Source organism: Chanodichthys erythropterus, chromosome 17, assembly GCF_024489055.1.
Source record: "Chanodichthys erythropterus isolate Z2021 chromosome 17, ASM2448905v1, whole genome shotgun sequence".
Classification (NCBI taxonomy): domain Eukaryota; kingdom Metazoa; phylum Chordata; class Actinopteri; order Cypriniformes; family Xenocyprididae; genus Chanodichthys; species Chanodichthys erythropterus.
In genome coordinates this window covers 39,881,529-39,893,616 of record NC_090237.1, presented here as the reverse complement: position 1 = coordinate 39,893,616, position 12,088 = coordinate 39,881,529, and the positions used below count along the sequence as shown (strand labels likewise).

At 37.5% G+C, this 12,088-nt stretch overlaps 1 protein-coding gene across 5 annotated transcripts in view; it reads left to right on the top strand.

Annotated features, from left to right (window-relative positions):
* Nucleotides 1–12,088, top strand: part of elna (elastin a) — a 76,798-nt gene that overhangs the window by 39,209 nt on the left and 25,501 nt on the right. For 3 of the 5 annotated variants that reach the window (XM_067366386.1, XM_067366387.1, XM_067366384.1), the window contains 19 exons: nt 24–98; nt 1,049–1,087; nt 1,186–1,266; nt 1,654–1,704; nt 1,819–1,890; nt 2,019–2,090; nt 2,767–2,814; nt 2,983–3,045; nt 3,146–3,190; nt 5,509–5,577; nt 6,314–6,349; nt 6,434–6,493; nt 6,788–6,844; nt 8,228–8,260; nt 9,134–9,220; nt 9,326–9,358; nt 9,594–9,689; nt 9,832–9,864; nt 9,950–10,009. In XM_067366386.1, coding sequence (XP_067222487.1) covers nt 24–98; nt 1,049–1,087; nt 1,186–1,266; nt 1,654–1,704; nt 1,819–1,890; nt 2,019–2,090; nt 2,767–2,814; nt 2,983–3,045; nt 3,146–3,190; nt 5,509–5,577; nt 6,314–6,349; nt 6,434–6,493; nt 6,788–6,844; nt 8,228–8,260; nt 9,134–9,220; nt 9,326–9,358; nt 9,594–9,689; nt 9,832–9,864; nt 9,950–10,009 — 1,110 coding nt within the window. The remainder of the gene's footprint in view (nt 1–23; nt 99–1,048; nt 1,088–1,185; nt 1,267–1,653; nt 1,705–1,818; nt 1,891–2,018; nt 2,091–2,766; nt 2,815–2,982; nt 3,046–3,145; nt 3,191–5,508; nt 5,578–6,313; nt 6,350–6,433; nt 6,494–6,787; nt 6,845–8,227; nt 8,261–9,133; nt 9,221–9,325; nt 9,359–9,593; nt 9,690–9,831; nt 9,865–9,949; nt 10,010–12,088) is intronic. The other 2 variants (XM_067366385.1, XM_067366388.1) reach the window with 2 other exon arrangements.

Genomic DNA, 12,088 nt, shown 5'->3' with positions numbered 1-12,088 from the left:
GAAGTTTATGTTGTCTGTCGTAGGTGGCCGTGGATATGGTGGGCCATTGCAACAAGGAGTTTTTCATGGATACCCCCTGAAATCTCCCAAAGCCCCAGGTGAAATATCTGATTCTTTTAATCAGACTGCACAAATCAGCTCAGCCCAGCTTTACCACCCCTCAAAAAGAAGCACTTGCTGACTGATTGTGTTTGTGGTTTTACAGCTATTAAGCAATACAATATGAGGTGGCTAGAAATAAGCAAGTAAGAATGTCTTTCATCAAACGCTCCAGATGAAACCCAGCTATATTGGATCACTGCTCAGACTTGCATTGATAGTCATAAATTTATGTAGTAGATTGCTCTCCGGTGCACAGAAAAGTTGAGTGATTTCTCCTACATGAAGGTTCAACAGTTGAAGAGCTCAATTAATTTGTTTCAAGCACTAACCTCAGATTGACGATGTGCTCTCTGGGAAGTGACTCCTCACTTGGGAAAAAGCCTTGACAAAGTTCATAGGCATGCTTTTCATAGTCATATCTGGAATATATTTTTGGAAATGTTTCCATTTGAAGTTTGAAATGAAATACATATTTTCACATCTCTCTTATCAGTGTGTTATCAGCCTTAATCATGGATTAGGAATACATCCAGTAAAATTAGGAGAAATTGATTGCGGTATTAATATGTGAGCCTCTAGTGGAACACAGCTTTTTCCAAACTTGCATATTTGTTCTGATTAAAACAGGATACAGTGTTGATTAAATGTGTGGTCAACTTGAACGGTTTAACGCTTCATATGTTGTATGAAAGTGAGCTCATACATAAACAGAAATCATTTGGATGCTTGTTTATCTTCTTAATTTTTGCAGTTTTATATGTAATATTTAATCTGTATGCACTTTTTGTTCAAACACTGGCAATGTGTTAGTTCATACCAAGCTTTATTGTTGTGGATAACTTAGATATGTATATTTGATAACACAAATTTTGGCATTTTTAGTATATCTTTAGTATGTTTTGATACATATGAAAGGACATCAGTCTTACATTACCTATCTCAACAGGCGCTGGGTTGCCCTACACTGGTGGTAAACTTCCATACGGTAGGCTACAGTAGCAAACTTGAGAACATGCATGAGCAAAATACCCGGCATATAATGTGTTTTAGCGTGTGTGCTGATTCTCACCTGGTATACCAAAGGTTATGGAGGCTTTGGCGGAGGTGCTGGACTCCCCGGTGGGAAAGTAGCTGGCTCCAAGCCGGGTTATCCAACAGGGACTGGTGCGTTATGTCAGAGCTATCATATTTGAATCATTGTAAAACAGTACAGGGTGAATCTAACAGCCTGTAAAAAAATAAAACACATCATATTTCAACCTAAAACTATTAATGTAATGGGGGCAAAATAATGTCCCAATGCAAAACATCTTAATAGCCTAAAAAATGGCTTCATTATCTTAATGCAAAATATAATTCCTTATTTATTCAGATTGTGTGGTGAAATATAACACACACACATACACACACACACATACACATGCTACTGACTTCATTATATTCACCCTAGAAGACTGGCCAAGATACTCTTACTTTACATGGCTGCAAACAGCACACACACATGCACTGCAAATGCATGATCAATAACTGATCTGCTGTCTCTGTATGTAGGTGTGGGGTCTTTAGGGGTCTCCGCTGCACAGGCCAAAGCTGCTAAATATGGTAATAATCATTTATTAAATGATTTTACAATTCACATGCCCTCGGCTCTCTCCACAGAACAAAGATACTCTTTGTACAGAACAAATAAAGTTCACTCTTTGTACATTTTTTAAGGTACTGGAGCTGGTTTAGGTGGGGCTGGAGCTTATCCAGGTGGTGCAGGTGGACTTTACCCTGGGGCAGGAGGTGAAGATGCATTTTCCTTTGTAATCCCCCAAAACTGCAATCAACATTTTCATATTAAAGGATTAGTCCATTCAGAAATGGAAGTCATTTACTCAAGCAGCTAGTTCAGTGTTTACATATTTCCTCAGGTATTGGAGCTGGTTTAGGTGGGGTTGGAGCTTTGCCAGGTGGTGCTGGTGGACTTTCGCCAGGGGCAGGAGGTGAGAGATAATTTTGCTAAAGAATGATTTAAGAGCTGCAAGTAGCCATTGTCAATGTAATGAAATAGTACACCCCCAAAATGGAAATCGTTTGTAGTTCCAAATTTGTGGAACAGAAAAAAAGAAGCCTGAGAATAGAATGTACAAGCAGCTTTTTTCATAAAACAAAAATCAATGTTGTTGGTGTGCATGAAAAAGGACAGACCATCTGCTGTAGTTTCACATTATAAATCCCACTTTACATGTATTAGTTTGTAACAAGTGGACACTTATATCTAAATAAACAGTAGAACAACTTTATAATAAACAACTTTATTTCAAGGGTCCACTTTAGACATTCTACTAACTATAAGTAATTATGCAACTACAGTACATGTCAACTAACTCTCATTAGAGTATTAGTAGACTATAGTAGACTTTTTGTAGACTGTTAGGTTAGAGTTAGGTATTAGGGTTCAGGTTAGTAGAATAAGTTGACATATAGTTGCAAAGTAACTTATAGTCAGTAGAATGTCTGTTGGGGAGCATCAAAATAAAGTATTAGTAGATATTAAGCAGGCAGTCTACTAACAATGGCTTCTAATTGACAAGTAGTTGCAAAGTTACTTACAATTAATATAATGTGTAAAGTGGACCAGGGAAATGAAGCATCACCAATTAAACTGTTCCCTCTTAGCAGGTACGGGTGTTCTTACACCAGCTCAAGCTAAAGCAGCTAAATATGGTGAGTACACTGATTAATTATTCTGCTATATTATGGGAGCCATGAGTGGTTCTTTGGCAAGTCAGGCTTCCATACCGCATTGCACAGTCCACCGATAATCTCAGAGAAAACAAATCTGACGGCACATGGTTTTTGGCTTGAAGATGTGTTTTTTTTCGGTTTGGCTAGGTGCTGGTCCTGGTGTTACTGGTATTGGTGGTGTACCAGGTAGACTCTTTCCTGGGGTAGGAGGTGAGATACAAATGTGTGTCATAGCGTTAAATGACGGTCGCTTTAATAAAATCATACAATATTGATAAATCTCCCCCCCCCCCCCCCCCCATGTGTCAAGGTACTGGTGCACTCTCCCCTGCTCAGGCAAAAGCTGCTAAATATGGTAAGCAAGTATCAATATTTAAGCTCCTTGTTATACAGATATAGTAGGGTTATTATTATACACTTTATAGGCACCTTACAAACACAACAGGACAATTGACATTAAACAAATAGGCTAATCATTACAGCCTGGACAGACTGGATACAAACATGAAAATAATCACCTAAAAGATGCGTCTTAAGGCAACATTTAAAAACACTCATCCTGTGGCAGCAAGTTCCATAAATAAGGAGCTGCATGACTAAAGGCTCGGGACCCCATAGTAGTGCGAGTTTGAGGGAGAACAAGAGTGAGTGCAGAAGATGATCTTAAAGCACGAGTAGGAATGTAAATCTGAAGGTCAGATAAGTATGAAGGGGCAAGATTATTCAGTGCCTTGTAAGTAAGAAGAAGAATTTTAAAATCAATATGCATATTAATAGAATATTGGCTATTTATTTGTACTTATAAAGCACATATAAATGCCTTATATAAATGCATGATCATACATTCTTAATCCTACCCAATACCTAAACTTAACAACTACCTAACTAACTATTAATAAGCAGTAAATTAGGAGTTTATTGAGGGAAAAGTCATAGTTAATAGTTTATATGTGTTACCCAAGTGCTTGAAAAGAGTTGAGTTACAGAGTTAAAGGAATTAAAGCAAGACAGTCTGCCGGTGTCTGATGAGTAGTCACATTTTGCTCGTGTGTTTAGTCAAAAGCATTGATGTTAATAAAGCACACGCCTTAATGAAACCAAGCCGCTTTATTGAAACATCACACCGGTTAGCCTGCTGTCTTATACACCAAAGTTGCACATACCCTGTTTATTCAGATCATTCTGAATAAACAGTGGAGAGATTTCAACATGGAGGATGAAAACCACACTCAACGAGTAAATAAAGTTGCTGTTTTTTATCTGATGGCATTATGATTAAAGGATGTTTTAGTTAATGAAGTGTGCAGTTTGCAGTGTTACAAAGTTGTTAGTCCATGCCAGCTTTCTTATATTATAACTGGTGTTTGTAGGAACACTTTAGTATTCACATTATGAATGGGCTATAAACAATAAATAAAACAACAATTTCGATGATAAACTATTGAGTAATTTAAAATATGGTTTGAAGTCAGTGGGTTCTAAAGTTACCATCATAACGTACATTTGAAAAAGGATGTAGAGATTGCATTTTTAATGAAATGACTGGTGCACCGTTAAAACATGTGATAACTTTAGAACCCACTGACTACAAACTGTATTTAAAATACTCAATAGTTTATCTTCGAAATTGTTGTTTTAATGACTGATTATCACCCATTCATCCTGTGATAACTTAAGTGTTCCTACAAACATAATATAAGAAAGCTGGTGTGGACTAGCAACTTTATAACACTGCAAACTACACACTTCATTAACTAAAACATCCTTTAATCATAAGAAAATGCCATCAGATAAAAAACAAATGTACTTACTCGTTGAGTCTGGTTTTCATCCTCCATGCTGAAATCTCCCTTAGGTGGTGGTATAGCTGTTTTAATGCCTGATCAAAAGTTACTGTGAACTGATACTACTACTACTACTACTACTAACAACAACAGAAAACATTGGACATTATCTGGACATTTAACACTTATTTAATAACATTACAGATTAATATGAATAGGCTGTGAATCCTGTGATAGGCTATGTGCAACTTTGGTGTATAAGAAAGCAGGCTAACCGGGTAGCTGTATTTTGTGTGAATGACATAAATCATAAACATAAAGGACACGATCATGGAACAATGCACAGTACAAGTGCAGCATTGGGCTTCTTGAGTATTCACAGAAGAACAGATTGACAAGAAGAAGTTTTATTTTAAGTTTAAGAAGATGTAAACCACTAATCTCTGACAAACAATCTGAGAGGACAGGTGGAGGAAGTGTAGATGTGGATTTGGAGGATTGGGTGTTGGGGTATTGGCATAGTAATGGAATTAAATACCAAATTTCCTAAAAGTATTACCAAGGGGTAAAAGATAAATAATAGATATAAGAGGACTCAAAACTGAGCCCTGTGGAGCACCATTATTGACACACGAAGGCTTTGATCTAAACTCCTTCAGCTGTACAAATTGAGTATGACCTGTAAAGAAAGATCGAAACCAAGTCATGGGTATTACAATCCTAACTCAAATCAAACAAGCCAATCAATGTCTTTAAGGTTACTAGGAAAGTAAAAGCAAAAGTTCAGGGTTAGAACTAAACTCTGCAGGACAGTGGTCCTCCAGGACCAGGACTGAAATATAGCATTGGCAATATCAAACTGAGTGACCATGGTCCTGCCTTTCTTCAGGTGCAGGAGCGGTTCCTGGTGGTGCTGGGATTGTGCCAGGAGCCGGAGGGGTCTACCCTGGAACAGGAGGTAAAAATCTGTCTGTACAAAATATCCAGAAGATCAAGGCCTTGTGGATGTTGCTGCCCTCAATAACAGCCCTTTCCCAAATAACATTCTCAGTCTTTGCAGTCTGCCTCAGAGTCCACATTTTTATAAGTTCTGGAACAACTTTATTGTCAAATAAACGTTGCCCTAATCCTATCCTTAACCTCAATCCTAACCTCACCATTAACTGTTTGTTAGAAATGTACCAGAAACAAGATGTCCTACTTGGAAAAATCCCTTGCAGTGATATAATGCCTCATAGTCTAATGGGTAGTAGTGTGCTGTAAATCCCTCACCTGTGTGGGTTCAGCTAAAAGCTGCAAGGCAGGGAACTGTTAGGCACACCTTTGAATGAAAAACGACAAATGGGACACTCTACTGACCATACTACTGCATTTAATTTGGGACATGGCCAATTGACCCTTCACAAAGAACCGCCCCCCTTAGTTACTGTTGCTTTGTCCGACAAGCCATGGCGCTGTCACGCCATACACAGTGAAAAATACATCACGGAGCAAAGAGGACACTGACAACATGTCGACAGACAAGACAGAGCAGGTTACTTATGATATTTAACAAAGTCCCAGCTTTCAAACTGTGTAGTTTTTTTAAGAAATTCAAACAATAAAAAATGTTTTGTGGCTCTTTAATGCGTCTATAACATTTTTCATATATGATCATAGAGTCTCAATACTTTTATTTCTGCTTTCTTTCCAAGGTCTGACACCCGCTCAAGCCAAAGCAGCTAAATACGGTAACATGAAGAGATTTGAATGGTTCAGTCTAAGACCAAAAATCCAAAGCATCTTATAATGTATTCTTCTCTGATCTCCTATAGGTTTGGGTGGGGCAGGTGGAGCTGGTGCTGGTTTTGGAGGACTGTACCCTGGAGTAGGAGGTGAGTGGAACAAACAATCAAAACTAACTAGCTTTTTGAGGCACTTAGAAGCAAGTAAACAAAATATCCATGAGTAGAATTGTATATTCTGCTTTGCTGTCAAATATCAGATGTATCTGATTTCAAATGTACATGGATTTTAGAGTCTCTGGGGCATTTTTAAAGTGGTAGACAAAAGTTTTTTTTTTTTTTTTTTTTCAAATGGTTCACTGCTTATTTTATTTAAAATATTTTTAAAAACATTAAGACATTTTAAAAAAAGATTATCTTAAACTACTTGTTGGAAACTACCAGTTGGTGGAGTAGTGGGGGGAGCTGGAGGAATTCCTGGAGCAGTACCAGGGGCTGGAGGTGAGTTTTACATCATGCTAATATTGCATCTGATGAAACCTAAAATTCATGTTGTGAGGTTAAAAAGTTGCTAATAATAAAGTGTTAAAGGGGTGGTCACTGTTTTTTTTTTTTTTTTTTTCTAGGTTTGATTGTGTTTATGGGGCGCAGTTTAACATGTCTTAATGCTTCGTTTTTTTTAAAAAAACTGTTTTTTTCTTATATTTTACCTTTACTCTACACCGCTGTTTCCATTGTCATTTGAACGGCCTGTTTGGCTTCCTGGTTCTATCATACCACTCCCTCCGAAATACGCAATGTGCTCAGATTGCTTAGCCTTCCCACTGTATTGTAGTTGTTACATATGCGTCAGTGGAAATGTAAATAATGGTGTCTATATTGCCGAATCAAATTGAGCCCGAATCAGTCCCAGATAGCAGTAATGATGAAGAGGGTCAAGCAGAACCTCTGCAAGCACAGTTTTTAAAGGATGTTTCTGAATGGCAAGCATTTCCGATTGTATTTATGTCAAAGTGTTTAGATATGCTTATAAATGTTACTGCTGTTTGTTAGCTTTTAATATACGTTTTTATCCTGATTAAAGCTTTACTGTAGCTGAATACATGACTGAGTAGTAGCATTTTTGTAAAGGTATTGATTAATTTATAGCATGAACAACTGTTTGTCTATGAACATAGAAGTTTGTTGGCATTTGTTGGAGAAGTAACAGAATTTAGCTAACTGGCTAGTGAAGCCAAACCGCGTTGGTCTTTGTTTACGTCCTTGATGCATCAAAAAAATAGCAACATAATACATCTAAAAGACATGTGCAAACAATAAAATGTACTTACAGTTTGGGGCCCATAAACAGCAACTTCTGCTTTTAAAGTGGGAACTGCTTTATCTTTCAGTAATAGCCTTTGTGCAAATCCAGCATTGAACTCGTGTAGATTCTGGAAGCTGTTTTCCGTGCCACATCCAGTGTAGACAATATCACTGATTATAATGGGTTCTTATCTATTGACGCGTCGCGTGCATCCAGTGTAAACAATTCTTCTGCTTCCATAATGCCACGTGACATGGCCTCGCCCACTTTGTTGCGTGTTCCCGTGAGCAGTGTTTATGCTAATTGCAGGGTTTATGATGTCACCAACCCGTGAAGAAGCTCGTTGTAGTCCAAACCAGTCAAAATTGTAGGCTTTAAACTGCCATAACTTTAAAAGTCAATATCTCAGTTTGCATTGAACTCAGTTTGCATTGAACAAATTATGCTCAAGCAGCAACATTACACACTAACTAAAGTTAAAAAAATGAAATCACAATGAACCACCCCTTTAATATAAAAATGAAGGTATTCTATATTAATAATTCTAGAAATTACTTTAACAATTCCTTTTATTTTAGTGTATCCAGGTGGAGTGAAGCCTCCTAAATATGGTAAGAGCAGTATTACAAACAACTACAATTCTTGCAAATTTACATATTTTACAATTGACTTGCAAGGTGTAGTGAGGTGTATGGGATTTCGTAATGTAGAGAGGACGATTTTTTTTAACATTTCAACACCTTTGCTTCTTTACAATTCTCTTCCAGTTACAGTTTATAGGTGCATTAACTGATTTAGAGACTGTATGTACAGTACAGACTTAAGTTGACTGGGGAATAAGGATAATAGCAAGAACTTGTGCTGTGGGCTGCTAATAATCTTTGATCTTGCTAATACCATGCAGTGTTCTTTGAAGAACTTTGAAGTATTGTATAAATATTGTATTTATACGATACTTCAAAGTACATGAATATGTTAATCATTAAGTACCATGGTATATTATACACCAGAGTATCATGGTTTGCCATGGTATTTTTGAAAGAGTGAGTAAGATAAACAAAGTATAAGGTAACACTTTGGTACAGGGAACACATATTCACTATTAATTACGTCAAACTCTTAATTGACTGCTTAATGATAGTTAGTAAGGTAGTTGTTGTAGCATTTAAGTTTAGGTATGGTGTAGGATTTAGGGATGTAGAATAAGGTCAAGCAGAAAAAGGCATTGATATTTTCTTTATAAGTACTAGTAAACAGACAATATGCAAGCTAATAACTGGTGTGCATCTTGAGAAAAAAAAATTGCACTGACATATTTTAAGATTTGTCAGTGCAAGTTGCTTTCAGTTAAAACAGCTCAAACAGACATTTTAGTCTAGGACTAGCTTAAGCCTTGTCTTAAGCCTTATCAGGGGGTAAGTGTGTTATAATAAATACTGTCAAAATAAATTGACACTGTTTGGTTGCTCATGACTTGTCTGTAGGAGGAGCAGGAGGGGCTGGTGTCGTCCCAGGCTACGGTTCTGTTGCTGGGATCGGAGGACTTCCTGGATCTGTGCCTGGGGCTGGAGGTGAAGAATATGTTCAATTGGCTCACAACTGTTGTTTTTCCGTTTTTGTTTCTTGCAGTAGTTTATGTCTGTTTAATATTTAGTAACAGTGATAAATGTTTTCAGGGCTAGGTGCTGGTGCCAAACCTCCTAAATATGGTATGGAATGGATTTGACTCTTTTCTAAGACATTGACTTGCATTGGCAATGCTCTGTAAGATAAATTGTTTGCACTTTTTTATTGTATCATATATTTGTGCTGAAATGTTGTTTGTAATTGAAAATTATTGTGTTGGTATTATAATATTGCCTATTTGAATTATTATCCTGTACATACACACAGGACTGTCAGTAGAGTATTGTCTGGTCAAAGATTATGCTATTGTGCCCTTAGGAGTACCTGGAGGAACAGGTTTTGGAGTCCCCGGAGGAGTCCCAGGAGGAGTACCAGGAGGAGTACCAGGAGGAGTACCAATAACTGGAGCTGGAGGTATCACTGGTTTATTCTGGAAAGCATGATGGGAAAAAAAGAAAAAAACAGACATAAGCTTTTTTTTTTTTTCTCTCGGATGAAAGTGTATGGACTTCAGCATTGTATTTTATGCTCTTCTGTTTATATTTGTGTGTTTAAGGATACCCTGCTGGTGCCAAGGCTCTTAAATATGGTATTTATATTAGCTGATTATTTATATATAAACGAGAGCTTAGAAACATTGAATTTCCTGCTCTAAATAAAAACTCTTCATCTAGGTTTGGGTGGTGGTGGTGGTTTACCAGGAGGGACTGGAGTTGTGCCTGGACAGAGACCAGGTAATATTAGGGGATATTAATATAATAATGAACAGCTTACATTGTGAGTAAATAAGGATGTTTAAAAAAAAAAAAAAACACTGACTTTGAATTGAGGTGAACAACAAAGTTTTCATTTAAAGAGACTGCTTGGATTTCCTTTTTTCTCCAGTAATTTTACTTGTAATGGTTTACACTAGATTCAAGTTATATACAAACATTTTCTTTTATTTAACATCTGAAGAGTTGCAACCCCAAATTTCAAGAGCCTATTAAATTACTTTAGGCTTTGAAAGCACACATTTTTTTTTTTTTTTTTTTTTTTGGTACTGTAAGCATGTTCCTTCAAACAGATTGAAGATTGATGTTTGAAAATATAGCTCATGCTCAATTAATTGGAAACATGACTGAGCATGTTTGTCTCATTAATGGCTTCCCTCAAATTAAGCTCACTGCTTTGAAAGTATTGGCACCACTTATTGTTTTGTGGGCTATGGGGCTGGAACTGTGGCCAGAACAGCCCCAGGATATTATGCAGAGGTGTAGCAAATTGTGAACCTGTCTGTGGCAGAGTCTCCTGTCATGGACTCTAGAGGCGGTGGGCTGGAGTGACTTGTGGCGGGGATGGACAAACTCACTGCCGTTCGCCTGGCAAGTCACTCCATCCCACCTCCTCAAATGTCCATGGCGGCAGACTCTGCTCAGCCCATTCTCAATGGCACTGTGGATTTTCCACAGAGGTGAGGACTCTTTAACAGTGTGTTCCTCCTTCATCCTGGGTTCCACCACCAATGTAACAATGTTCAAGTTTAGGGAAGAAGGAAGTGGGAACCGGCGAATGTTCACCACTGCTTTAATCACAAATAAATATAAACAACAAAACAAAAGGGAAACGAGAGCCCCTCATGGACGACTGTCTCAGAAACTAAAACAAAACAACAACATAAATTCCAGGCTTGGTCGTCTCTCGTCTTCCCCTGTCCTCACTTCTTTTATACTTCCGGAGCACCTCCATGGGACTCAAGATTTTTGTGATGAACAGGTGACTCACATTAACACTTGCACCACTGGCCTTGCTCCATTCCCATGGCTCTCGGCCCTGCCCTTTTCGCCAAACTAGCTGCGTTTGCATGGAAACTTTTTGTTCCAATCAGAATTAATTAATTCTGATTGATGAATCTGAACATAGTGTTTACATGAATGCTAAATAAAGTGATCGAGTTGATGTGCTCGTTAATATGTCACAAGCTTAAAGTCAAATTGATTTTTTGACATGAACACAATGCACAAATAAAGTTTCCCACTGTTGTGCATACTAAACATTCTCCTATATTGCTCATTTTCATTGTTTTAAAGAGCAGACTTAATATTTAACTATTTTTGGGTCCTGATTGGGAGACGACGAGCACATGAACCATTGTGCCATTCTGCTTATATTTATCAAGCAGTAAAAATGCCCCTTCCCGTGCCCAAAACAAGGTGTCTGTGGATAAGAGTCTGAAACAAGGACTGTTGGGACGTTGTCCTGATCCACTTCACTGTCGATGAATGGAAGGAGAATTTTAGAATGATACGACATTCATTTATGACCCTTCATTAAACAACAACAGCTCGTTCCATGCGTCATACGTCATTACACCACTTCTACATCATTTTACATGCATAGTACTTTCCAGTTTCAGTTCTCAATCGGATCAAGTGATTACATGTCCTTTCAATCGGATTAGAAAAGGTTTAAACCACCCCTTTCAATCCGAATAAAATTTTAATTGGATTTGGCTAATTCATTCTGATTAATGTGGTTACATGTGACTTCTTGATTTCGACTGTGCTACTAGTCCAAATACAACCAGATTATTTGTTTCCATGTAAAGGCAGCTACTGTTAAAAGCTCATACTGTGCTTCCAAATAATACAGGACTCTTTTTTAGTTCTGTGGCACATTTGTGATGTGTAATGGCCAAATAAAATATTAATTAAATAGTATAGTATAGGCAAACGGCGGTTCCGCTGTAGATGTCTAAGATGGTCTTTTCACTATTTTTGTCTGCTGACTGATGACTATTTTTCTGAACAACAAGTTACAAGTAAAAATGTGTA